General features: G+C 47.0%; 1 protein-coding gene across 4 annotated transcripts in view; it reads left to right on the top strand.

Moving 5' to 3' along the window:
* The window catches only part of LOC139423071 (cell adhesion molecule DSCAM-like), a 138,143-nt gene that overhangs the window by 55,596 nt on the left and 54,909 nt on the right, over window positions 1–27,638 (top strand). For all 4 annotated transcript variants that reach the window (XM_071174696.1, XM_071174695.1, XM_071174694.1 and 1 more), the window contains exon 4: window positions 27,285–27,431. In XM_071174696.1, the coding sequence (XP_071030797.1) occupies window positions 27,285–27,431 (147 nt within the window). The remainder of the gene's footprint in view (window positions 1–27,284; window positions 27,432–27,638) is intronic.

Genomic DNA, 27,638 nt, shown 5'->3' with positions numbered 1-27,638 from the left:
CGGAAATGAGTTCTGAAGCAAATATTGTCAATGTCTTATGATCAGCTTTGCAAATATTGTGAAGTGATAATTTGGTCCATTCTCTATTCTCGTTTTTGTTTCTGTAACATAAAGAGAAATATAAATAAACACTTATAGGAACATTTAACACATCATTAATTGATTAAATCTATGCCATGCCCTATTAAATGTAACCCTTTAGAATCCATAGGTGGGGGATATTCTACCAAACATTCTGACTTTATAGAAAGTACTTGATTTCAGTTTTTGTTTTTTCGTGTATCTCTTTATTTTTTTGTATTTATTTTTTTAACCCCTTGTTCTTCCCAGTTGGTAGTTACAGTCCTGTCCCTTCATTGCAACTCCCGTACGGACTCGGGAGAGGAGAAGTTTGAGAGCCATGCGTCCTCTGAAACACAACCCAGCCAAGCTGCACTACATCTTGACACACCGCCCGCTTAACCAGGAAGCCAGCCAAACCAATGTGTAAGAGGAAACACTGTACACCTATCGACCGTGTCAGCGTGCACTGCGCCCGGCCCGCCACAGGAGTCACTAGTGCGAGATGGGACAGGAACATCCCTGCCGGCCAAACCCTCCCCTAACCCGGACAACGCTGGGCCAATTGTGCGCCGCCCCATGTATCTCCCAGTCGCGGTCGGCTGCGACAGAGCCTGGACTCTAACCAGGATCTCTAGTGGCACAGCTAGCACTGCGATGCAGTGTCTTAGACCCATGCGCTGCTCGGGAGGCCTGCATTTTAATTTATCTCTCATAAAAGTTCAGACAACTCCAACATGATTGCATTGGTGACACAGACACTGCATCAGATATATGATGCTGTATTCTACTGATAGAAACTGAGGCAGAGACAGGAAGGGACGTGAAATTCATACCATGCCAGAGAACAAAAACCCAGCAACAGGTGTGCTTGTTTATCAGCCACGATCATTTCTCTTGTGTGAAAGAGTGATGCTATAATGGCACTATTGTCTGTACAGGCAGAGCAAACAGTCAGGTGAGGTGATCAGCCAGCCAATTCAAATAGCCCATAATGGCTGTTCTAATGGTTGTTTCTCTAAGGCTTGTTTGCTTGCTGCTTTGTGGCTCTGTGGCCATGTGTCTGACAGATGGGTCTACAGGGATTATACCTGCTAATGAGTGGAGGAGGAGCTGGAGGAGGGGGGTGTGGGGGTTGTGGGGATGCGTGGGACAGGACTGTGGCAGCAGGGTGGGTAAGTTGTTACAGTTATGAAGTCACATTGCTAAATAACTTGCCCAACCCTGTGACCCCTGTGAGCTTATCTGTGGCAAGCGGACTCCTCTCCTCTCCTCTCCTCTCCTCTCCTCTCCTCTCCTCTCCTCTCCTCTCCTCTCCTCTCCTGACAACACAACAGATACCTGTTGAGCCGGCTGCTAAGCCCTTTATGTAGGGATGGAGAGGAGGGAAATCTAGGGGGAGGGCAGGTTGTTGTCATGGCAATCTTTTTTTATAACTACACCCTCCCCATATTGTTTTCTTTTTTTTAGGAAATGCATGCCTGTACCAGTGAAAGAACGGACCATAGTTTTGCCACATGGAAAAAGAGCTGCAGTCTGAAGTTGTGTGACTGCATAATGCTCACAGTAGTTTTCCATTCACATGCACAGTATAATGTCCACTCCCACCCTCATGTCACTTATAAGAATACTCTGAATACTTACCCAAGGTTGATGCCTTGTCTTTTATAAGTGGATAACTACTGCACTGACCTTAATAACTCATTGTTAAGTGCCATAGAGACATATACCTCTATGTCTAGATAGATATCTCTGTGACCTCTTCCTGGGATTCCAACATCATTCCTTCCCTCGGAGTCTTCCTGATCTACTGGCCAAGTTGTTTTCCAAACCCACATTCTCAGCAACAGTTGCGCAGCTGTGGCAGGCCTGAGGTCAGAGAGTCAGGTCAGTATGCCAGCCCAGACCAGCTCTAGCTTGGTCTCTACCCAGGGGGGTCTCACTCTGCCTGCATCCGTCCGGTCGCTCAGTCGGGGGCTCTTCTGCCAGGATTAAAGCTAGCCTCCCCTGGTCTGGTCCAGACAGCATGGCTTTAATATATCTCTAATCCCACCAACATATGGAGATGGCAAGAATTAACACAGCGGAAGAAAATAAATGAGTTAAAGCGGCCAGTGGCTTAGGGCCCCAATATTTGGTCTTGGGTGACCCGTCTGCCATGCCGCAGAGTTTCTTGGGACAGATTAGGACACTTCTGGAAAGCATTGACTGATGGCTTGGCTTGGTTATTTGAGTGTTATCTCACTTAGATGCATTTCAGTAACATACTGTATGAATAAAGGACACCTTGTTCTTGCCTTGAATTTTTTTCAATGCATGCTCCTACAGTGGTGCCTGTTCAGATTATTTTGGGGTAGAGGGTGCAGGTAGGAGGTCGGTGGGGGGTATGACACTTTGAATGAGGTGCTTTGAGGTGCTAACACCCGTCCCCATAGGGCTAGTTCACATCATAGGCTAACACATCACCATCCCTGACCCCATTGCACTCCTGATATCACCCCAGGCCAGCCCAGCCCAGCCCAACCACCCTCCTGCAGCACAGCCAGATCCTGTTAAATAGGATTAGACTGGCTACCTGCCTAGCTGCCGCTCAATGCTAGAATGGTACTCTTATGCATCTCCTGGTTTACAAATGGCTGCCAACAACAACATGTGACTATTTATATTGAATAATAATACCATACTATGATACCTGTTCAGACAATCTCCATTGGTTAGCTTTGGTACTACTAATGCTATCCCCTCAGTACTGATTTACATAGCTTAGCATTGTTAGTTAAGCATCGTTAGAGGGGCGTTTCATGCCTAATTGGGATCTATTGGGTGGCCTCACACTTAAGGGCACTCAGGCTCAAGGCAATTAGCTGCTTTGATGCCGACTGACTGCTCTGTGTGTTTTTCTACCTCGTCACATTTCTACGTCCATGTTGCACTGCACTGTAAATACCATTGATATAGGGCTTTTGGTTCAAAAGTATAGTGCACACACTAGACAAAATCCCATGATTTGAACATGGAGACAAAAAGGGGACGTTTGTAGGACAGACAGAGCCGTCTGTTTTCTTGAAGCGCATGATGTGACGTGCCCAAAGCAGCCTCCCTTTTTCTTTAGGACCAGTGGACACCAATTCCACCGGGTAAGAGGCTTTGTGGCCAAATCCCTTGTTGATCTTTGTAAAGTTTGTGTCTTACAATTAAGTACAGATGGTTTGCCGCTGTAAGGCTAGTAAATAACTAGGGCCTCTATTTTTGCCAGGTTTTTTTACTGGTAATCCCGCTATGTAACAGTTTACCAAGATTTAAATCTGCCAAGGCTTTACCTCGCCCACTTCTCCCTATCCCTCACTCCATCAAAAAGCTCCTTATCCTCATTTGCATATGCTATCATTAAGTGGGAGCACACACAGAGGGAGCAAATGACTATATCTGTTAACATGGACAGGCATGATGCCAGTAATCTCTTTTATTCATCCTCTCAGTTTAGAAATCCACATCTATAGACGCAGAGCCATTGTCTAGCCGCAAATCTATCTGTTTTGTCATAGAACTTGGGGTATAGATGAGTGACTAACAGTGCAGGCACACACACACCTTCTGAAAAAAAAACAGATGAAAAACTTAATGGATAGATAGACACATGAATAAAAGACAACATGATATGTCTAAAATAGTAGATGTGGTTACACTTTATTTGGATAGTCCAGATAGTACATCTGTAGATGCTCTACAAATGGTCATTCTATCAACAAACTATCTGTTGATATAACACAACCCCTCTGAATCAGAGAGGTGCGGGGGGCTGCCATAATCGACATCAACGTCTTCGGCGCCTGGGGACTGCTTGCTAAGGTTACGTTAGGATTAGGGTTACATTTAGATTTAAAATAAGGGTTAGCACAGGGCTCGCCAACTCTGTTCCTGGAGAGCTATTGTCCTGTAGGTTTTTGCTACAACCTTTATCTAGAGCACCTGATTCTAATAATAAGCTGGTTGATAAGCTGAATCAGGTTAGTTACAACTAGGGTTGGAGTGAAAACCTACAGGAGGGTAGCTCTCTAAGAACAGGGTTGGAGAACCCTGGGTTAGGGTAAGGGTTAAGGTTAATGTTAGGGTAAGGGCCTCCCGGGTGGCGCAGTGGTTAAGGGCGCTGTGCCATCAGAGACTCTGGGTTCGCGCCCAGGCTCTGTCGTAACCGGCCGCGGCCGGGAGGTCCGTGGGGTGACACACAATTGGCCTAGCGTCGTCCGGGTCAGGGAGGGCTTGGCCGGTAGGGATGTCCTTGTCTCATCGCGCACCAGCGACTCCTGTGGCGGGCCGGGCGCAGTGCACGCTAACCAAGGTTGCCAGGTGTACGGTGTTTCCTCCGACACATTGGTGAGGCTGGCTTCCGGGTTGGATGCGCGCTGTGTTAAGAAGCAGTGCGGCTTGGTTGGGTTGTGTATCGGAGGACGCATGACTTTCAAACTTCGTCTCTCCTGAGCCCATACGAGAGTTGTAGCGATGAGACAAGATAGTAGCTACTAAAACAATTGGATACCACGAAATTGGGGAGAAAAAGGGGTAACATTTTTTTTTAAATTTTAGTGTTAAGGTTAGGGTTAGGACCAGGGTTAGTCATTAGTTGAAATGATACTGATAGTCTTTAGATTTTCTGTAGAGTATCTACAGATGGATTAACTAAATGAAGGGCAACCATAGATGTTTTTGAGGATTTGAAATCTCAGGGAGGTAGCCTAGTGGTTGGGCCAGTAGCCGAAAGGTCACTGGTTCATATCCCCCAGGCGACTAGGTGAAAAATCTTGCGATGCGCCCTTAAGCAAGACACTTAACCCTAATTGCTCCTGTAAGTCGCTCTGGATAAGAGTGATTGCTCAATTACTAAAATGTAAATTGCTACAGTGGCTTGCGAAATTACTCAACCTGTAAGGGTTTTCCTGTGGTGAAGGAGAGGCGGACCAAAATGCGGCGTGGTGGTTATTCATGTTTTTAATAAATACATGAACAGACTAAACAAAACAAGAAAAGTGAAAACCTAAACAGTCCTATCTGGTGCAAACACAGAGACAGGAACAATCACCCACAAACACACAGTGAAACCCAGGCTACCTAAGTATGATTCTCAATCAGAGACAACTAATGACACCTGCCTCTGATTGAGAACCATACTAGGCCGAAACTTTGAACTTTGAAGATGCAAAATATTTTTTTATTGTAAAACAAAAAATAAATAAAATAAACAAACTGAAAACTTGAGTGTGCATACCTATTCACCCCCCTTCCAAAGTCAATACTTTGTAGAGCCACCTTTTGCAGCAATTACAGTTGCAAGTCTCTTGGGGTATGTCTCAAAAGCTTGGCACATCTAGCCACTGGGATTTTTGCCCATTCTTCAAGGCAAAACTACTCCAGCTCCTTCAAGTTGGATGGGTTCTGCTGGTGTACAGCAATCTTTAAGTCATACCACAGATTCTCAATTGGATTGAGGTCTGGGCTTTGACTAGGCCTTTCCAAGACATTTAAATGTTTCCGCTTAAACCAGTCGAGTGTTGCTTTAGCAGTATGCTTAGGGTCATTGTCCTGCTGGAAGGTGAACCCCTGTCCCCGTCTCAAATTTCTTGAAGCCTGAAACAGGTTTCCCTCAAGAATGTCCCTGTATTTAACGCTATCCATCATTCCTTCAATTCTGACCAGTTTCCCAGTCCCTGCCGATGAAAAACATCCCCACAGCATGATGCTGCCACCACCATGCTTCAGTGTGAGGATTTTGTTGATGAGAGGTGTTGGATTTGCGGCAGACAAAGCGTTTTCCTTGATGGTCAAAAAGCTCAATTTTAGTCTCATCTGACCAGAGTATCCTCTTCCATATGTTTGGTGAATCTCCCACATGCCTTTTGGCATGTGTTTGCTTATGATTTTCTTTAAGCAATTCATTTTTTTCTAGACACTCTTCCCATAAAGTCCAGCTGTGTGGAGTGTACGGTTTAAAGTGGTCCTCTGGACAGATTTTCCCATCTCTGCTGTGGAACTTTGCAGCTCCTTCAGGGTTATCTTTGGTCTCTTTGTTGCCTCTCTGATTAATACCCTCCTTGCCTGGTCTGTGAGTTTTGGTGGGCGGCCCTCTCTTGGCCACAACTTTGTCCCTGACCTGATTGGAGAGCTCCTTGGTCTTCATGGTGCCGCTTGCTTGGTGGTGCCACCTGCTTGGTGGTGTTGCAGACTCTGGGGCCTTTCAGAACAGGTGTATATATACTGAGATCATGTGACTTAGATTGCACATAGGTGGACTTTATTTAATTAATTATGTGACTTCTGAAGGTAATTGGTTGCACCAGATCTTATTTAGCGGCTTCATAGCAAAGGGGGTGAATACATATGCATGCACCAATTTTCAATTTTTTATTTTTTTGAACTTTTTGAAACAAATATTTTTTTTCATTTCACTTCACCAATTTGGACTATTTTATGTCCATTACATTAAATAAAAATACAAATCTATTTAAATTACAGGTTGTAATGCAACAAAATAGGAAAAACGCCAAGGGGGATGAATACTTTTCCATAGCCCTGTATAGCATACCTTAAACAGGTCAGTTTGAGTGGAAGTCATTACTGGATTATGTAACTAATATGTGAGTCAGGTCATGTCTTCAGTGACGTACAGTAGGCCTGTACATCATTAGGGCTGTGCAGTAACAGGAGTAGTTACCTCAGCCTATCTGCTGGGTGAACCACAGATATATCACAGTATCATAAACATGATGCTATTTGCTTAACTTTGGTCTATAGATAATGTATGATTTGAGCTACAGTCCACATAAGAGGCCCGTTAAGCCCATCTTTCTCATGGGACGGTGCTAGGGCCCAGAGCAAAGCAGTCCTTAATGAGGAGAGCACCATTGGCAGGGGTTACCGCCAACATCCTGAAATTGTGATAATCAGAAAAATAACCAACTCCTCGGCAACAGTTGATCCCCATATGCTGCTTTTCACATTCGACTGCTCTCAATATTCAAATGTATTTATACATGGTCTGTAAGTAGGGAGCTCCGCTCCGCTCCGGATTCATCTACATAAGACGGTAGTTACGCTGGAGCTGGAGTGCCTTGGGATAGGAACAGATGGGAGCGTTTAGCAACCTTATCACCACCCCCCTCAACCTCTCCTTCTTTTCTCTCCTCTTCCTTACCCTTCTCCCCACGCGCTACCCCCCGCCGGCTGTTCAGTTAACCTGTCACTTGTCATTGCCCAAAAATCCAAGGTATCATATGCCTCGCTGTGACTTCCTCCCTCCTCCCCCCTCCCCTGTCTCCTTCACAATGGCATGAAAGTCCCCTGTCGTCTCTTGAAACATAAGGATGTGGCTTTTCCTCTCTGGTGTCGCGTAGTGCGTGGCGCTGGTTGTTACCTTTTGATACAGAGTGTGTTGCTGAGATCACAGACCCCATGTGTAGCTCCTCTTGCATAATGAGGGGAGTCTGTTAACGTGACACTGCAGTCACAAGCAGTGCAGCAGGCATGACAAACTGGAGCAAAAATACTTCTGATAACCATGAGAAAACTCTGGAATGTTTATTGAAGACACCAAAGCTTTGTCATTGTCAGTTTCACTCACTGTGCCGCTGTTTCTCTGAATACCTCTCTACTACCGTGACATCATCATACCTGATCCAATCCAGTCTGATAGACACGTCCCCTTCTCGGAAATGGGACTGACTGTGTGGCCTCACTGATTGACTGTAAGATAATCAGGACTGGAGTATTACTGGTTATGATTGGTTGTTGTTTTGTCCGAAGTATAATGTTAGACCAGTGTATGTTTATAAAATGTTGAATCATTTATAAAGCAAATGATAAGCATTTATAAAGGCTTATTCACAAGTTTTTGTAACTTAATAGTGTGTAAAAAGATAATCCTAGTGGATGGCGCTTGGTTCCTGTTGGAATTTCGAACTGTTGTCCGTCCACAGAGGGCAGCTCCCAGCAGACATTGCAACGCCCACAGTTTGTTGTTGTTGTTTATGTTGCTTTCATAAGGTCATCCCCACCACATGGGGCAGCATATTTACAACAGCCACCCCATAGTTCTGTTTGTCCCTGACAGTCTGTTTATATGTGGGCTCCACTCACCCCATTCTAAAGGTCAAAGAGCTATTACACTCATCCTCACAACACTCCAAGACTGTCACTGTAGTTCCATCACTATCGGTTAGCTACTGGTTTACTGGTCTGCCTTATTCAATCATTGCACGACTAAAGGATGCTTATGGGTGAGTCAGAGTATAGTGAATGGCAACAGGACTGGTGTGATCTGGGTTGGAGAAAATTAAAGCCCAAAGCTACGAATCGGTCAATTCCACTCTATTTCTCTGATAAATGTTCTAATCCAATACATTTAGTGTATGTAACTGAGAGTTAATAATAAATAGAGAGTAAATAGCTACATATGCTTTATCTATCTGTATGGACTGAGATTATATTGTTTTCACAGAGTGAAATGCAGACCCAATCCTCTGCAGTTCCAGTCTGCACTGTGTGTCTCTAGGAGCAGGAACAGCTAGGTCAGGTTGTTAGCAGCAGAGCACTGACAGTCCAATCCAGCACACATTCACAAGACTCTTTTGTTTTTACCTTCCTTTCTTCTGCCAAGAAAAAAAGAGGGTGCATCGCTCTTCGGAGTAACCCACTGACACCTCCCTCTGATCTGCCTGCTTTCTTCCTACCCCCCCCCCCTCTTCTCTCCTCTCCCTCCATCCATCCCTCTCTCCCCTCCTCCCCACCCTCTCTCTCCCCATGCTCATGTCATCTCCTGAGAGTCAGTCTCCTGGTTGCCACAGTAACCAGTTCACCTCTCTCTCCAGTCTCAGTGCGCCTAAAGAGAAGAAAGAATATGTCTGCTGGCGAGGAGGGAGAGAAATAGGGAGGGAGAGAGAGAGGGAGAGGGAAGGAGGAAGCAAGGCTTGAAGTGAGTGAGAGCCTAGACATACACCCTTCTCAAAAAAAGGGGATAGACATGTTTCAGTAATGGAAAACTGCTGTTTCACATTTCTGTCTTTCTTCTGTTTTTATCCAGCGCCATGAAGAAATCCCCCAGAACAGGTACAGCTGCTAGTGGGTGAGAGAGAAAGAAAGAATAGGAGAGAGATGGAGGGGAGAGAGGGAGAGAAATGGAGATATGAGAAAGAGAGAGTGGGGAAAGGAGGTGTGTGTGTGGAGAGTGTTGGGGGGGGGGGGGGGGTCTGATATGACAACCTTGCTTTTTGCACATTTGCAGGCTTCACAGGACAGTCATATTTTTTCAAAATCCCCCATCACAAATCACCATCCACCAATCCCTACCCGGTCTCCCTCCCTCCCTCCCTCCCTCCCTCCCTCCCTCCCTCCCTCCCTCCCTCCCTCCCTCCCTCCCTCCCTCACTCGCTCAACCCCCCCCCCCTCCCTCCCTCCCTCCCTCCCTCCCTCCTACCCTCCCTCCCTCCCTTCTACCTTCCCTCCCTCCCTACCCTCCCTCCCTCCCCCCTCGCTCACTCCCTCCCTCCCTCCCTCCACTTTTCCCCATCCCAGTTTACTGTTGGAAAGGGAGCTGTCTCTGTCTGCCCTGCCAGCCTCAGCCCCAGTGTGCCCTGCATGCGTTCTCGTTCCAAAGACAAGGCTAGTCCTTCGTCGCTTTGCTCTGCGCCCTACTACACTCGCTCAGACACTGCCAATTACACCCACATTACCACCTCATTACCCTGGACGCAACAGCCACTGCTACTGCAGCAATCACAACTAAAACGCAATATAAATCAATTACATTCATTTTGACATTATTTGCAAGTGTTTTTTCAATGGATGGGGGGTGGGGGCTGTCACATGTTAAATGCTCTCCTGGTGATTGTGGTCATTTAGAGTGATATGGTAATGCAGTGTTGATGGCTATTTCCCTAAGCAGTTTTTTTTATGTATTAATCTTGTGGAATTACCTTTCCGTGATGTGAGATGATTTAGGTATTTTAGATGACGCGTACTGGGTAGTAGACTAAGCATTTCATCTAATCACCTCAACCGTTACCAATACAGTTATTATACTATTATCCTCATCCTCATCCTCATCATCCTATGTATGTTGTGCTCTTTACGTGCCAAATATACTCACGTATATTTCCCCTCTCACAGAATGCAAATGACTAAATAGTGGGACCTTGATTATATTGATGGTGCATTGATTTGTAATGGAGGTACCTAGCCTCATTGTCTATCTGTACAGTACGGTGTAAGTGTCGTCCCTGCAGACCCCAGCCCAGTCACCCCATCCAGAGCTTCTCCAGACTAAAGGCAGAGCCATCAATGAGCATGATGTTAATGGGGTTCCCTCCTGCTGGTTAACGAGGGCAGGCAGACACGCTGCACTAATTGCTCTGTGTGATATATAACAGCCAGCCAAGCAGCCTGAGTTTGGGACAGAGAACGCATGAATGCAAAGAGACTGAGACAGCAGCTGCTTGCCTTCCTCTTAGCCCAATATTTGCTTATTAACCCTGGGCTGGCTCTGGCTCTGGCCTAGTGTGTCTATGGGGAGACTGGGGTTATATATCAACAGCAGAGGGGCTGTGTTGTGGCATGCATGGTGCCTGGGATGCTGGTTTTTGACTAATTTAGAGCCTTGTAATCTCCATAGGAGGACTCAGGGTGCAGTGTTTGAGTGTTAGTGACTGTGTCAGCGGTGGCAGACATCTGTCTGTCTGTCTGTCTGTCTGTCTGTCTGTCTGTCTGTCTGTCTGTGTTGTTTAGAGTGATACAGATGTATAATCTTAATTTGAGCCAGTTTGCTACAGTCAGTAGCATATCCATCCGCCTTGCCTCTCTGACACCAAGGAGGGATGAAATCCTAACCAAAGTCTTGGGAAAACCAACAGTAATTAGTGATACAGAGACAGAAATGACTGGCCAACTACCACCCTCAGCAGACTAGAGATTTGGAGGACTGTGTTGTAGTAGTTTGAGAATACAGCAGATAACATGGAATAGCTTACTGCAACGACACCCCATTGAATACATCTGGAAAATAATTCTCTCTGTGAATAACTGTGGTTAATTGACTATGCACTGAACTGCACAGTATGTTCAACCTGTAAACAGAGAGCAACACAAGTGGGAAGAGAAGCCTCAGAGGGGAGGAGAGATGAGGAGCTCTGTTCTTTTCTTTTCTGTCTCCACGGTAACATTGATTGATATTCTTCAGGTGGAGCAGCAGGGCTGACCACTGCAGGCTAACACTCCACTCCACCGCCAGAGGGGTGGGGGGAGGGAGGGAGAGGAATAGGAGTGGTGAAGGCTGGGAGACAGGAAGTGAAGTAGAGAGGGAGAGGGGGGTGGAAGAGTTAAGGGTAGAGAAAAGTGCACAGAGACAGAGAGAGGGGGAGGGGAGAATCAGTAGAATATCTGTTGGTCAACCCCCAGATCCTTTTAATCCCAGACACTCCTGTATCGACTCTGTTGAAATGAGGCACAATATACTTTGCGCACACATGTGAGTGTGACTGCATAAGTGTGAGTGTGTGTGTGCCCTGTGCAGTTTGGCCATAAATCTGAGGCTGGACTAATGAATGTGTCTAGGCCACAGTGACCCTGTTTCCTAACTGTTACTATGGCAACACAGGGCCACCTTTGCATGAGAGTGGCCTGCCTGGCCTTCACCTCTTGTGAGGGGAGAGAGAGAGAGAGAGAGAGAGAGAGAGAAAGAGAGAGAGAGGGGGGGGGGGGGAGATGCAGGGGTTCTCTCCCTGTGCTCTACTGTGTGTTAATTTCACACGTCTGCTTTATTAAGAGGTAGTCGGGCAGAACGCTATAATTAATTAATTACACACACACACAAACACACACACCAATTTACTGAGCACTCTCCCAACTTTACTCTCACAACTTTACTCTCCATTGGTTGGCTTCACTCTTTTTTATTCAAAACATTACAAACAGTACAGTGTCAGGCAATCAACTTAAACAACTCCCCTGTAGCATCGTACAGTATCTTTATTCCAGGGCAAAATGTTTTTTAGAAAAGCCAGTTTATATGCAGCATGATACAAGTGACTGTGATTGTTTTATCTCAGTAAAACATATGTTGAACTGCATCAATCAAACAGCAGCTGTTCATATGAAAGATTCCCAACTATAATATGCCAGATAATCTGCTGTTATTAGCTAGAGTGAGTGAGGTAGAGCACGGAGAGATGTCTTCACTCAGTGTCTTCTCTCTCCCTCTCTCCTTCTTTCTCCCTCTCCATCTCGCCCTCTCACTCTCTCTCTCCCTCTCTCTCCGTCTGGCTCCTGAATATTTAATGGGGCTGAATTACAGAGGCCCTCAACCATAATAAATGGAGAATCAGACAATTAAAGCAGAAGCGCCTGTGCTTTGAGTCTTACCTCTCCCAGAGGAGTCAGAGATTATTTAAAGTGGCACACTGTTTGATTATCTAATCCTCCCCTTGCCCTTCTGTTTTTACTTACCGCGATGCAGCACTGCACTGTGCTGCACACTGCCTGCTCCCTCCGTTTGCCTTCGCAAATTACCATGAAATGCCAATGAACACTCAATCCATCTAAGACCAGTCTATACTGTAGGCGTTAGATCTGAGGAAGGACCTGAAGTCACCACCACTGATCTTTTTCTTCTTCTCACTTAATTGACTTGGTTTTTAACAGAGGTTTGGTTTAGCTGGGGATGGCCTGGTTTTCAGAGCTGGTATCGACCTCAGATTTGACAAAACATAATTTATTTGAAAGAAACATGCTTGGAAAGTTGACAGGTGTTTGTTTTTGTGTGTGTGCGAGAACCATAGACATTAAAACCAGTAAATAGTGAAAGCGCTGACGTCATCCACATATTCCCATGAAAAAGTATTTGAAGCGCTCCATATTGCTGAATGGGGCTGAATGGCACCAAAAAAAGAGCTAAGGACCATGGTGAAAGTGGCCGTAACTAGCAAAGGTCATGGTTGATGTAGTCATTTTCATCCTGCCTGAGAGAGTCAACCTTAATGTCTATGGCATGAGGGCGCGAGCCTCCTCATAGCCTGCCAACCTGTGATTGGTCTGTGTCAGCACATTGTCCTTGTGACGACAAACATAGTAGTCAGAATGGAACACTTTAATTAAATATCTCAATTTGTAGTGAGCTTTAAAATAATTCACCGTTCACCAATATATTTTAGTGCCCAAAACAGCCATAAAAATATAAATGTTTGGCCGTTCTGCCGATCGTAACTTTCTAGGGCAGACCAGTAGCCGACCTGCAGAGGTCGTGACTTCACGTTCCAGACCGGACACTGGGGGGCGTGAACCCACAAGTGGAACCTCTCACTCCTTGATGGTTGCTGACATCCAGAGAGGTGACTCAGGACAGGTGAAAACACTGATCTCTGTATGGACTATTGAACTGTCACAATGCCTGGAGTGGTGGGTGCAGAGTCGAACGCAGAGAGCAGAGGATACTGGGGAAACCAGACTTTATTTCGGTTTCCAATGTTAACGCCCAAAACAACAGGCAAAATAATCACAAAAATGTCCAACCCAACACAAGGCACAAACGGACAGGAACACTACACGCACAACCACGACTAACAGAAAAAAACAGACGGGCCTAACATGCTTAAATAGTCCTGAATCAAAAACAAAATAAGAGACAGGTGCAACCACTAAGACAAAACAAACAGAAAAGGAAAAGGGGATCGGTGGCAGCTAGTAGACCGGCGACGACGACCGCCGTGTGCCGCCCGAACAGGCAGGGGAGCCACTTTCGGTGTCGTGACAGTACACCTGTCTGACACGCGGCTCCCACAGCGCGCCGCCACCGGCCTCGAGGGCGACCCGGGGGGCGAGGCGCAGGGCGATTCGGGTGGAGGCGGTGGAAGTCGCTCAGTAGTGATGGGTCCAAGATGTCCACCACCGGTACACAGCACCTCTCCTCCGGACCGTACCCCTCCCTGTCCACGAGGTACTGTAGGCCCCTCACCCGGCATCTAGAGTCCAGAATAGAACGTACAGTGTACGCCGGGGACCCCTCGATGTCCAGAGGGGGCGGAGGGACCTCTGGCACCTCACCTTCCTGCAGGGGACCAGCCACCACCGGCCTGAGGAGAGACACATGAAACGAGGGGTTAATACGATAGTAAGGAGGAAGCTGTAACCTATAATACACCTTGTTTATCCTCCTCAGGACTTTAAATTGCCCCACACACTGCGGCCCCAGCTTCCGGCAGGGCAGGCGGAGGGGCAGGTTTCGGGTCGAGAGCCAGACCCGGTCCCCGGTGCGAACACGGGGGCCTCGCTGCGGTGCTGGTCAGCGCTCCTCTGCCGTCCACCAGCTTGTTTCAGTGATTCCTGGACGGCTCTCCAGGTCGCCTTCGAGCGCTGAACCCATTCCTCCACCGCAGGAGCTTTGGTCTGGCTCTGATGCCATGGTGCCAGGACCGGCTGGTAGCCCAACATGCACTGGAACGGTGACATGTTAGTGGAGGAGTGGCTGAGGGAATTCTGAGCCACCTCCGCCCATGGGACGTACCTTGCCCATTCACCAGGCCGGTCCTGGCAATACGACCGCAGAAACCCACCCACTCTCTTCACTCTCTCCACCTGCCCATTACTCTCGGGGTGAAAACCCGAGGTCAGGCTGATCGAGACCCCCAGACGTTCAATGAACGCCCTCCAAACTCTGGATAAGAACTGGGAACCCAGATCAGAAACAATGTCCTCAGGCACCCCGTAGTGCCGGAAGACGTGGGTAAACAGGGCCTCCGCAGTCTGTAGTGCCGTAGGGGGACCGGGCAACGGGATGAGACGACAGGACTTAGAAAACCGATCCACAACGACCAGGATCGTAGTGTTTCCCTGAGAAGGGGGAAGGTCGGTGAGAAAATCCACCGACAAATGCGACCTCGGCCGTTGTGGAACGTGGAGGGGCTGTAACCTCCCTCTAGGCAGGTGTCGAGGAGCCTTGCTCTCTGAGCGCACACCGAGCAGGAGGAGACATAAAACCTCACGTCCTTGGCCAAAGTGGGCCACCAGTACCTCCCCCTAAGACTCCGCATTGTCCTCTCAATACCAGGATGACCCGAAGAGGGTAGTGTATGGGCCCATCGAATCAAACGATCATGGACACCAAGCGGCACGTACTGAACACCTGCTGGACACTGAGGAGGTGCAGGTTCCAACCATAACGCCCGCTCGATTTCCGCGTCCACCTCCCATACCACCTGTGCTACCAGACTTGAAGCTGAAAGGATGGGAATAGGATCTATGGACCGCTCCTCGGTGTCATAGAGACAGGACAGAGTGTCAGCCTTAGTATTAAGGGAGCCTGGCCTATAGGAGATCGTGAAACGAAATTGGGTAAAAAAATATGGCCCACCTGGCCTGACGCGGATTCAATCTCCTCGCTGCCCGGATATACTCGAGATTACGATGGTCAGTCCAGATGAGGAGAGGGTGCTTAGCCCCCTCAACTCCCGGTCCCCCACGTCATAGTTCCGCTCCGCCGGACCGAGCTTCCTCGAGAAGAAAGCGCAGGGGCGGAGCTTCAGTGGCATGCCCGAGCCCTGTGATAGCACGGCTCCCACCCCATCCTCGGACGTGTCCACCTCCACTATGAACGCCAAAGAGGGGTCTGGATGAGCCAGCATGGGAGTGTCGGTGAACAGCTCCTTCAGACTATTGAAGGCTCTGCCCGCCTCCGCTGACCAATGCAAGCGCACCGGCCCCCCCTTCAGCAGTTAGGTAATGGGAGCAGCCATCTGACCAATACCCAGGATAAACCTCCGGTAGTAATTGGCAAATCCTAAAAAACGCTGCACCTCCTTTACCGTGGTCGGAGTCGGCCAATTACGCACGGCTGTAAAGCGGTCACACTTCATCACCACCCCAGAGGTGGAAATGCGATAACCCAGGAAGGAAACAGCTTGTTTGGAGAACAAACATTTCTCAGCCTGGATGTACAGGTCATGCTCCAGCAGTCGCCCATGTACCCTACGCACCAGAGACCCATGCGTGGCGCGTGTGGCAGAATAGATTACACCACCACACCCTGACCGTGCAGGTCTCTGAGAATCTTGTCTACGAATGATTGGAAAACGGCTGGAGCATTCTTCAACCCATACGGCATGACGAGGTACTCATAATTACCAGATGTGGTACTAAACGCGGTCTTCCACTCATCTCCCTTCCGGATACGCACCAAATTATACCCACTTCCGAGGTCAAGTTTTGTGAAAAAAACATCCCACGATCCCAGCTGCGCCTGAATCGACTAGCGCCTTATGCTGTAGAGAGGGAGAAAACTCAGAGAAATAAATTAGTAGGAACAAATGACCAACAGGGAGCTCTGGGTGAGTCTGGTGCCGACTCACCTGGGGTGAACGAGGAGTGCTCTGCCTGCCCTCGTGACTCCCAGACGAGCTCCTCCAGCACCGATTGTCAGTGTGGCCTCTCCGACCACACCTGGTGCAGAAGGAGCCTCCTCCTCCGATCACCCTCGATGCGGCCCCCCTAAATCCATGGGGATTGGAGTGGGAGGGCCGAGAGGTGGAACCAACAGGGCCCGTTCTGGACACCCGCGGGCAGCCAGCAGGTTGTCTAGTCGGATCGACATGTCCATGAGTTCGTCGAGGGAGAGGGTGGCGTCCCGTCAAGCTAGCAGCCTGCAGACATCCTCCCGGAGGCTACAACGATAGTGGCCCTGTCGTTCCACCCCGCCCCAGCAGCCAACGTCCGGAACTCCAGAGCAAAGTCCTGCGCGCTCCTCGTCTCCTGTCGCAGGTGAAGCAGCCGCCGCTCGGCCTTCAGGTGGGTGGTCGGTGGGTGGTCGAACACGGCCCGGAACCGGGTGAACTCGGGGTAGTGGTCCCTCGCCGAGTCTGGGCCATTCCACACTGTGTTGGCCCACTCCAGCACCAGATCCGGATGCCGTAGGAGGGGTAGGTGGTGCTGGCGGAGGAGGAGCTGGGGGTGAGGTAGAGAGGCCACTCCTCTCCCATTGGTCCATCCTCTCCATCATTTGGTCCATTGCCGACCCGAAACGGTGGAGAATGGCTGTATGATGGAGGACTCGCTCCTCCATGGATGGGAGAGGAGGTGCAGCTGCTCCTGCTGACTCCATAGTGTGGTGCATGCTTCTGTCACAACGCCTGGAGTGGTGCGTGCGAAGTCAAACACAGAGAGCAGAGGAAACTGGGGAAACCGGACTTTATTTCAGTTTCCAATGCTAACGCCCAAAACAATAGGCGAAATAATCACGAAAATGTCCAACCCAACACAGGGCACAAATGGACAGGAACACTACAAGCACAACCACGACTAACAGAAAACAAGCCCGCACAAAAACAGACGGGCCTAACATGCTTAAATAGTCCTGAATCAAAAACAAAATAAGAGACAGGTGTAACCAATGAGACAAAACAAACAGAAAAGGAAAAGGGGATCAGTGGCAGCTAGTAGACCGGCGACGACGACCGCCGAGCGCCGCCCGAACAGGAAGGGGAGCCACCTTCGGTGGGAGTCGTGACATGAACAGAGAAAGTGAGAGATTGGAGAAAGGCCTACTTTTTTGTCATGTGCATACAAAGCACATTTTTTCACACGTGGCATCATTTTGGATGTTCAGATCATAGATATTAATTGAATTGATAGTTATAGCTAACTTAATGCTTGCCAGTGCCGTGTGGTTTCCCTATGCACAAAGGTTTCACATCAGTGCAGCTGAGAGGGAAAATCTACTATACATATTCATGAGGTATACAGCTGAGGCCCAACACTGGGGCCATTTAGCATCAGCCAGGGAGAAGGCAATGATAGCATTGTAAATGCACAGCCATCAGTGGCTTAATGACTTGAGTCTAACACTGGCCAATTAAGACGCACAGTCACTCACCATGGCCCAATGGCCCCCATTCATTTCAGAGGAAATAGAGTCTGAAGTGAGCCTGTGTTCACATCCCAAAAACGTATGTGTGTGTGTGTGCGTGCATGTGTGAGTTGGCCAATGTTTAGCTCAGCAATGAACCTTAGTCCCAATACATACAAACCTTGCTCCAATGTGAACTGCTTAAATGCAGTAGGTGTGTGTAGGAGGGGACAGTGCTGAACAGCTGTAAGTTAGTCCTAATGAACAGAATGAGCACTGATACACAGCTCTGCCCATCATAATATCATCACACACTAATCACGCCCTAAAGCCACTACTGTCTGTGTACGTGTGTGTGACCCTATTTTAGCTATTTTTGTATGTATCAAGGGAACATAGTCACGGCCTGCCGTTGTCATGGGGTTGTTGTACTGCAGAAGATAATTTATTTGTTTTTGATCATTTTGACTACCTTGATCCTCATAGGATGAATCAATATATGAACGTTAGGAATTCATTTAAAACATGCTGTGCAATGACCAACGACAGACAGTAATGAGTGATTGATACAGTCTCTTGCTCCAGGGCATCGTTAGTTAGACTATTATTGTCTTGTCACTGGGACAATGTTAAATGTCCATCCACAGTTAATAGCAGTAGTGTGTGTTCAGTCTGGCAGAATATGACATCTTTATCCTCCACTCTGGCGTACACGCCTACGGAAGGAGGGAGTCGTCAGCCCCAGGCTACTGTAACTAGTTAATGAGCAGAGGGATGTTTCTCCTGATTATCACCATGTAGATAAACTGTTGCTCACTCAACTGCATACATACTGTACATCTACAATACATGGTGTGCCTGGATCTAGCTAGCTAGCTAGATAGATAGATAGATAGATAGATAGATAGATAGATAGATAGATAGATAGATAGATAGATAGATAGATAGTCTGTAACTTGCCTTACTGTCAGTGTGTTCCCAAGCTGTAAGCTCAACCAGGTAATTTCTACCCTGCTAGAGATTTCCCAGTCAACTGTAAGTGCTATTATTGTGAAGTGAAAATGTCTAGGAGCAACAACAACTCAGCCGTGAAGTGTTAGGCCACACAAGCTCACAGAACGGAACCACTGAGTGCAGAAGCGTGTAGCGCGTAAACATCATCTGTCCTCGGTTGCAACACTCACTACCGAGTTCCAAACTGCCTCTGGAAGCAACGTCAGCACAAGGACTGTTTGTCGGGAGCTTCATGAAATGGGTTTCAATGGCTGAGCAGCCACACACAAGCCTAAGATCACCATGCACAATGCCAAGCTTCGGCTGGAGTGGTGTAAAGCTCGCTGCCATTGGACTCTGGAGCAGTGGAAACACGTTCTCTCGAGTGATCAGAAACACTTTCTCTCTTTCAGCATGACAATGCCCCTGTGCACAAAGCAAGGTCCATACAGAAAGGGCTTGTCGAGATCGGTGTGGAAGAACTTGACTGGCCTGCACAGAGCCCTGACCTCAACCACGTCAAACACCTTTGGGATGAATTGGAACGCTGACTACGAACCAGGCCTAATCGTCCAACATCAGTGCCCGACCTCACTATTGTGGCTGAATGACAGCAAGTCCCCACAGCAATGTTCCAACATCTTGTGGAAAGCCTTCCCAGAAGAGTGGAGGCTGTTTTCGCAGCAAAGGGGGGACCAACTCCATATTAATGTCCATGAGTTTGGATTGAGATGTTCGATGAGCAGGTGTCCACATACTTTTGGCCATGTAGTGTAGCTAAGGAAAATATTATGAGTATTATTTTTTTCATCAGTTGTATCTGGAAGCCTGTGTGTGTACTAACTTACTGCATGTGTGTGTGTGTGTGTGTGTGTGTGTGTGTGTGTGTGTGTGTGTTTCCATTGTGAGCTTAGCACATTATGCAGACAATTGTTTGGTAGGAAGGTGCTGGGATAGGGATAGCGTTGCCCTGACAACCCCAGTAGCTGTCAACAGCTTCCTGTAATGGTGACAAATGGTGGTTATTACAGGAGGGGTAATATGGTGGAATCCCCCTCTACTGAACTGTACTGCACTGCCTTAGAGATACGGAGCTTCTTCTCCTAAGGACTGACAATTAATAAGACCAGGCCTTATTACAGTACAACTCAGGGCCTCTTCTACTCTGACACTCCCTCAGAGTACATAACAGGCCTGTGTTGAAGATAATTATAGTGAAATCTTTTGAACACGTTGAGCGTTTGATTGAGCATGCCAGGAGTGCCTTGATGGGCAAGTTTCGAACCCTTGGGACTATTCCATAGATTCCATTGCGCTAGACAAGCTCAATCAAGCGCAGCTAAAGTATTTGACAGAAAACAAGTAGTATTTGAGCCCAAGCATGGCAGACGCCGCTGCATAGGACCTTGATGTGTTGTTGTTCAGAAATTATTTTAAAAAGAGTCTTTCAGAAGTGGAGAGAAAACACAATAATTATGCAGTTCATGTCTTTTCAACAGGAGTTACAAGTCTGAGCGCAGCAGGGAACACACACGCGCGTACACACACACATACAGACACACACAAAGGGAGTAGACAGAGAGAGAGCGTGTAGAGGATATATTCATTATAGATGCAGATAGCTGCAGGTGGGCTAGCGTACTGCTGTTCATGTCAGGTAGTGTGAGTTTGTGTGGCCAAGGTTACAGTGACAATAATAACCCCTGTCTCTGGGGGGGAACCAACCTCCACTCCCCAACACGGCACATCCTGGCAGAGACAGCCTGGCAGAGACAGCCTGGCAGGGAGCACAAGCTATTGCTAGTCGGCTGGCTCTGCAGGGACTGGGCTTCTGCCCTACTTGGAGGATAATCAAATGATGATGAAGCAAATTTCTATTTTTGTTGTTGAAAGATAGCTTGGATGTATTTTTTTATTTACGCGAGCTGTTCAGCTGCCACAGTTCAAAGTTCAAAAGGGATGTTAAAAGTGTTTATGCTCCTAAAAGACAGCTTGCATTTTGACAATATAACATTAGCCTAATTCAGCAAAGGGATGTGAGAAATGTTTCAGCGAGAAGCATTTTAATACCAGACTATATCTTACCTCCCATCTAGAGAGAGACAAAGAGCGAGGCTGTGAGGCCGGAGTCTTCAAGCGCCTGTTGGGATCTGTCAAACAGACACGGCTGACATTTTTATGAAAATTGCTCTGCCTGGCCATGATCTGTATTAGCATATGGAAGTTGTCTTCTTCTCTCTCTCTTGCACATTGGTGTATGCTAATTTGTAAGTCATTTCAGATGACAGAGAGTGGTTGTATCCCAGAGGTGCTGTCTCTTTCTCTCTCTCCCTTTCTCTCTCTCTTTCTAACCTCCCATACTGTCTCAAACTCCCTCTCCCATACGCACTCTTTCTCTCATAGTCTATTTCTCTCTCTCCTCGTGTCTCTATCAGTGTAGAATCAGCTGATGCTTCAGAACTGTGCTGCGGGTCCTATGCAGTGGTCCTTTTGTCAACAGTCATGAAGAAAGCCCCCTTTTAGGAACATGGTCACCCAGCAAGCATAGGCCAGCCTGGAGAAAGAGTTCAACAATGCCACCATGTGTCTCCCAGGGAGAGATGATTTGTTAATGTTATTCATTTTTGTGTGTAAGGTTGTTGAGTTATTTTATCAGTGCAAAATTGCCAAAAACTGAATTTCCTAAATGGAAACAGCATGAGAGGACATTTTACAATATCATGTATTAGTATGGCTACAATTCTCTGTTACTATTCATGGCTATGATTCAGTCAGAATTTGTCAAATACCCCATGTAGAGAATACAGTCTACATTAGTACTCACTGCAGAATCTATTGAGTGGAGACTCACAGAGGGTGACTTGTGTTCCTGATCATGGCCATGCCAAGCACCTGGCTAGAGGAAGAAGAGGGGAAGGGGATGGATGAGGATTGGTGCCACCTGGGGTTTGGTGATGCCATTGCCATCCCCTCAGATACACACCCATCACACACACACACACACACACACACACACACACACACACACACACACACACACACACACACACACACACACACATCACACAGCTCTGCGTTATCAGGGAGGGCTCTCTCTCTGCCCTCGTCTGCGTTAGTATTCAGTAGGCGGACTGGGGGGAGCAAGGGAGGGCGTAGTAGAGCCCTGTGGATCGTTATTATTGACCAAGCCTCTGTGTAGCCCTGTGCTGCAGAGACAAGTCCACACACACACACACACACACACACACACACACACACACACACACACACACACACACACACACACACACACACACACACACACACACAGTGTAGTTGCTGTAGTGTGAATCAGTTGAACATTCCATATTCACAATTATCCCTAAATAATAGTTAAAAATATATATTGATTATTAATTGGGCTTGATAAAATAAATATAATTATGAATGGTCGTAGAGAGAAACCCCATCCTAAGCATGCATCAGGAATCTGATTTCAGCCCTCCACTGAGAGGAGCGGGATTCAATAAACAACAATCTAGAGGCTCTGTGTTTGTGTAATTGTGTGTGTGAGTGAGCAAGACTGTGTGTGTGTGTGTGTGTGTGTGTGTGTGTGTGTGTGTGTGTGTGTGTGTGTGTGTGTGTGTGTGTGTGTGTGTGTGTGTGTGTGTGTGTGTGTGTGTGTGTGTGTGTGTGTGTGTGTGTGTGACTCCACACAGACTTTTGAGGTGCCCGAGCACACACACACACACACTCCTCGCTCCACACACACACACAAACACGCACGCACGCACGCACAAACACACATTACTCGCTCTCCGTTGTCATGGATTAGATGAAACCTGTTTTAATGAAAGCGCCTCTCATTCATAAGCCTGTAGAACAAAATCTTGTCAGCTTTTGACACCTAGCAGCATGCCAGGCGAAGTTCAGTGGAAAGGAGGATCAAAGAAGGAAGGACAGGAGAGACTGACTGATTCCCCCTCCTTTGATATATGTTATTTATAATAGCTTGGAAATGAATAATTTTTCTTAACCTGCATGGCTGTCTCACTTAGGGTTGTCTTGTCTTGAAGAAAATAAAGAACAGTTGAGTTGTTTAATAGCTTGTAAAATATCACATCTACTGAGGAGTGTAATTGGTTTAGAAAACACTAGGATTCCATTCTCCTCTGCTATAAGGTTTGGCAGAGATGATGTGTTTGTCTAGCATGCAAGTACTCTCACACACACACACACACACACACACACACACACGAATGCGCAAACACTCTCCTTTCCCCCTCATTTTACCAGTGGTTGCCTGTCACACACAACTGCATGTAAATCACAAGCTGAAAAGCCCTTCAGGATATCAAATCCATGCTCTAACTAGGTCAACGCTCGCTCCTCACAATGCACTGCTGCTGCTGCATCCTTCTCGCCTCCCTCTCTCTCTCCTTTTATATCTGCACTACATGACCAAAAGTATGTGGACACATACACATATGCTTGTTGAACATCTAATTTCAAAATCATGTGCATTAATATGGAGTTGGCCCCCGCTTTGCTGCAATAACAGCCTCCACTCTTCTGGGAAGGCTTTCCACTAGATGTTGGAACATTGCTGCAGGGACTTGCTTACATTCAGCCACAAGAGCATTAGTGAGGTCGGCCACTGATGTTGGATGATTAGGCCTGACTTGCAGTCGTCGTTGCAATTCATCCCAAAGGTGTTCGATGTGGTTGAGGTCAGGGCTTTGTGCAGGCCAGTCAAGTTCTCCCACACTGATCTCGACAAACCATTTCTGCATGGTCCTCGCTTTGTGCACAGTGGCATTGTCATGCTGAAACAGGAAAGGGCCTTCCCAAACTATTGCCACAATGTTGGAAGCACAGTATTGTCTAGAATGTCATTGTATGCTGTAGCGTTAAGATTTCCCTTCACTGGAACTAAGGGGCCTAGCCCGAACCATGAAAAGAAAAACAGCGCCAGACCAGTATTCCTTCTCCACCAAACTTTACAGTTGGCACTATGCAATCGGGCAGGTAGCGTTGTCCTGGCATCGCCAAACCCATATTCGTCCGTCGTACTGCCAGATGGTGAAGCCAAAGAACGTGTTTCCACCGCTCCAGAGTCCAATGGCGGTGAGCTTTACACTACTTCAGTCGATGCTTGGCATTGTGCATGGTGATCTTAGGCTTGTGTGTGCCTACTTGGCCATGGAAAACCATTTCATGACACTCCCGACCAAGAGTGCTTGTGGTAACGTTGCTTTCAGAGGCAGTTTGGAACTCGGTAGTTAGTGTTGCAACAGACGATTTCTACGAGTGACGCGCATCACAACTCGGTGGTCCCATTCTGTGAGCTTGTTTGGCCTACCACTTCGTGGCTGAGCCGTTGTTTCTCCTAGATGTTTCAACTTCACAATAACAGCACTTGCAGTTGACTGGGGCAGTTCTAGCAGGGCAGAAATTTGATGAACTAACTTGTTGGAATTGTTGCATCCTATGACGGTGCCACTTTGAAAGTCACTAAACTCTTTAGTAAGGCCATTCTACTGCCAATGTTTGTCTATGGAGATTGCATGGCTGTGTGCTCGATTTTACACACCTGTCAGAAACAGGTGTGAATGAAATAGCCGAATCCACTAATATGAAGGGGTTTCCACATACTTTTGTATATACAGTGCATTCGGAATGTTTTCAGACCCCTTGACTTTATCCACACTTTGTTACATTACAGCCTTATTCTAAAATGTATAACATTGTTTCTTATCCTCATCAATCTATGCACAATACCCTATAATTACAAAGCAAAAACAGGTTTTTAGAAATGTTGGCAGATGTTCATTTTTTTAAACTGAAATATTACGTTTTCATTTTCAGACCCTTTACTCAGTACATTGTTAAAGCACCTTTGGCAGCGATTACAGCCTTGAGCCTTCTTGGGTATGACGCTACAAGCTTGGCACATCTGTATTTGGAGAGTTTCTCCCATTCTTCTCTGCAGATCCTCTCAAGCTCAGTCAGATTGGATGGGGAGCGTCGCTGCGCAGCTATTTTCAAGTCTCTCCAGAGATGTTCGATCGGGTTCAAGTCCGGGCTGTGGCTGGGCCACTCAAGGATATTCAGAGACTAATCCAGAAGCCACTCCTGCGTTGTCTTGGCTATGTGCTTAGGGTCATTTTCCTGTTGGAGGGTGAACCTTCGCCCCAATCTGAGGTCCTGAGAGCTCTGGAGCAGGTTTTCATCAAGGATCTCTCTGAACTTTGTTCCGTTCATCTTTCCCTCGTTCCTGACTAGTCTCCCAGTCCCTGAAAAAAATTCCCACAGCATGATGCTGCCACCACCATGCTTCACCGTAGGGATGGTTCCAGGTTTCCTCCATACATGACGCTTGGCATTCAGGCCAAAGAGTTCAATCTTGGATTCATCAGGCCAGAGAATATTGTTTCTCATGGTCTGAGAGTCCTTTCGGTGCCTTTTGGCAAACTCCAAGCGGGCTGTCATGTGCCTTCTACTGAGGAGTGGCATCCGTCTGGCACACTCTACCATAAAGGCCTGATTGGTAGAGTGCTGCAGTGATGGTTGTCCTTCTGGAAAGTTCTCCCATCTCCACATAGGATCTCTGGAGCTCTGTCAGATTGACCATCGGGTTCTTGGTCACCTCCCTGACCAAGGCCCCTCTCCCCCGAGTGCTCATTTTGGCCGGGCGGCCAGCTCTAGAATGAGTCTTGGTGGTTCTAAACTTCTTCCATTTAAGAATGATGTAGGCCACTGTGTTCTTGGGGACCTTCAATACTGCAGAAATGTTTTGGTACCCTTCCCCAGAGCTGTGCCTCAACACAGCTCTACGGACAATTCCTTCAACACAGCTCTACGGACAATTCCTTCAACACAGCTCTACGGACAATTCCTTCAACACAGCTCTACGGACAATTCCTTCAACACAGCTCTACGGACAATTCCTTCAACCTTGGTTTTTGCGCCTTTCCAAATCAGGTCCAAACAATTGAATTTACCACAGGTAGACTCCAATCAAGTTGTAGAAATATCTCAATATCTCAATTATCAATGGAAACAGGATGCACCTGAGTTCAATTTCAAGTCTCATAGCAAAGGGTCTGAATACTAATGTAAATATGTTTTTCAGTTGTGCAGAAATGTCTAAAAACCTTTTTTTTCATTGGCATTATGGGCTATTGTGTGTCGATTGATGAGGAAAAACATGTATTTAATCCATTTTAGAATAAGGCTGTAACATAACAAAATGTGGAAAAAGTCAAGGGGTCTGAATACTTTCTGAATGCACTGTTATAGTGTATCTCTTTCTTTCTCTCTATTTCACCTTCTCTCTGTGTTTTCTCCTTCTTCATTTCAACTCTCCTCTTTCTATCAAATGTTAAATATCACAAGGTTGAATCAATATTCTTTAATTAAACATCAAGGACATGAACACAGGTTCGCTACTGCCTTCTATGGATTATTGTAGCATTCTGCACAAAGGCCAATACAATACAGTATGTCTCATTACTCCTTTTTCCCTTTCTATATCAAATAGAAAATGGGGTCAAAATAGTGTAGATTGTTGCAGTGCTGTAATGGGTTTTGTGTTTTACAGACAGTATTCAATAAGAGGTGTAGGTCACTGTTCCAGTTCTCATAGCTTCAACACTGACTTGCATAGATGGAAAGGACATGGTAGGTACTGTACACATGCCATTCGCAACCCCATCCTAAACAGCATCCTCCATCATCTCTGTCTGAGGAATATCCTCCCAGCTCCTGCTATGATAGCTCCGGCAGCTATCAGGCATTAGTCCTCCTAAACGTTGACGACCTCCCCCCATTTCCAGTTTTCCCACGAATTAGCATGATATTAGCACATCCGACCTGAGCTGTGCCGCGGTGCCATATCAAAGCGCTGTGTGATCTCTGTCCCTGGATCTCTCTGCTTTAGTCTGAGAGAGAGAGAGTTCCGCCAGAGAGAGAGAGCAGAGCGATGAGCTATGTGATAACGAGCGGTGTTAGACTGCCACAACACACAGCCGTGTCACATTCCCTCTCAGATGTGTTCAGCTAAATGGGCTGGAGCAGATGCTCAGTGTCTGGTGTCTCGTCGCCTGGCACATCACAGAAGACAACTCTGCAAATATTTACCAAGCCGCATGGATATTCTATATCAAGTTTTGCTATGGCTGTTTTTAGTGTTTTTATTTGTTGAATCATATCTGTACATGCAGGATGATTCTGATACCACTCTGTTGTGAATGAAAAAGAAAAAGAAAGCAATAATGCCACACAGCTGTATGGTTGTACAGTATGTTGCTCCTAAGCTACATAAGCAGGTTGAATGCTGCATATGTCTAACGATTAGCTGTGTCTTGTTATGTTGCAGCGCCTCGGTTCCTCATCACCTCCACGGGAGCCCTGTACATCTTGGACGTGCAGAATGAGGACGGATTGTATAACTACAGGTGCATGACACGCCACCGCTACACAGGAGAGACCAGGCAGAGCAACAGCGCACGCCTCTTTGTGTCAGGTATGCAGAGGGACAGTACAGCTTGGATACGAGTCTGTTGTGCAAGTTTGAGTGCCAATGATAGCCTGGAATACACTCTGAATATCACTAGGTTTCACTATTGTTTCACTTCACTCCTTCAATCTGGACCTGCTCCAAGCTAGTCAACTGAGTATTGCTAACAATGCATACTTTTGACCAAAATATTGCATTTCTCTCACCTTTGGA

The sequence above is a fragment of the Oncorhynchus clarkii genome, chromosome 12, assembly GCF_045791955.1.
Source record: "Oncorhynchus clarkii lewisi isolate Uvic-CL-2024 chromosome 12, UVic_Ocla_1.0, whole genome shotgun sequence".
In the NCBI taxonomy this organism is placed as follows: Eukaryota; Metazoa; Chordata; class Actinopteri; order Salmoniformes; family Salmonidae; genus Oncorhynchus; species Oncorhynchus clarkii.
This window is presented reverse-complemented; position numbering and strand designations above follow the sequence as displayed.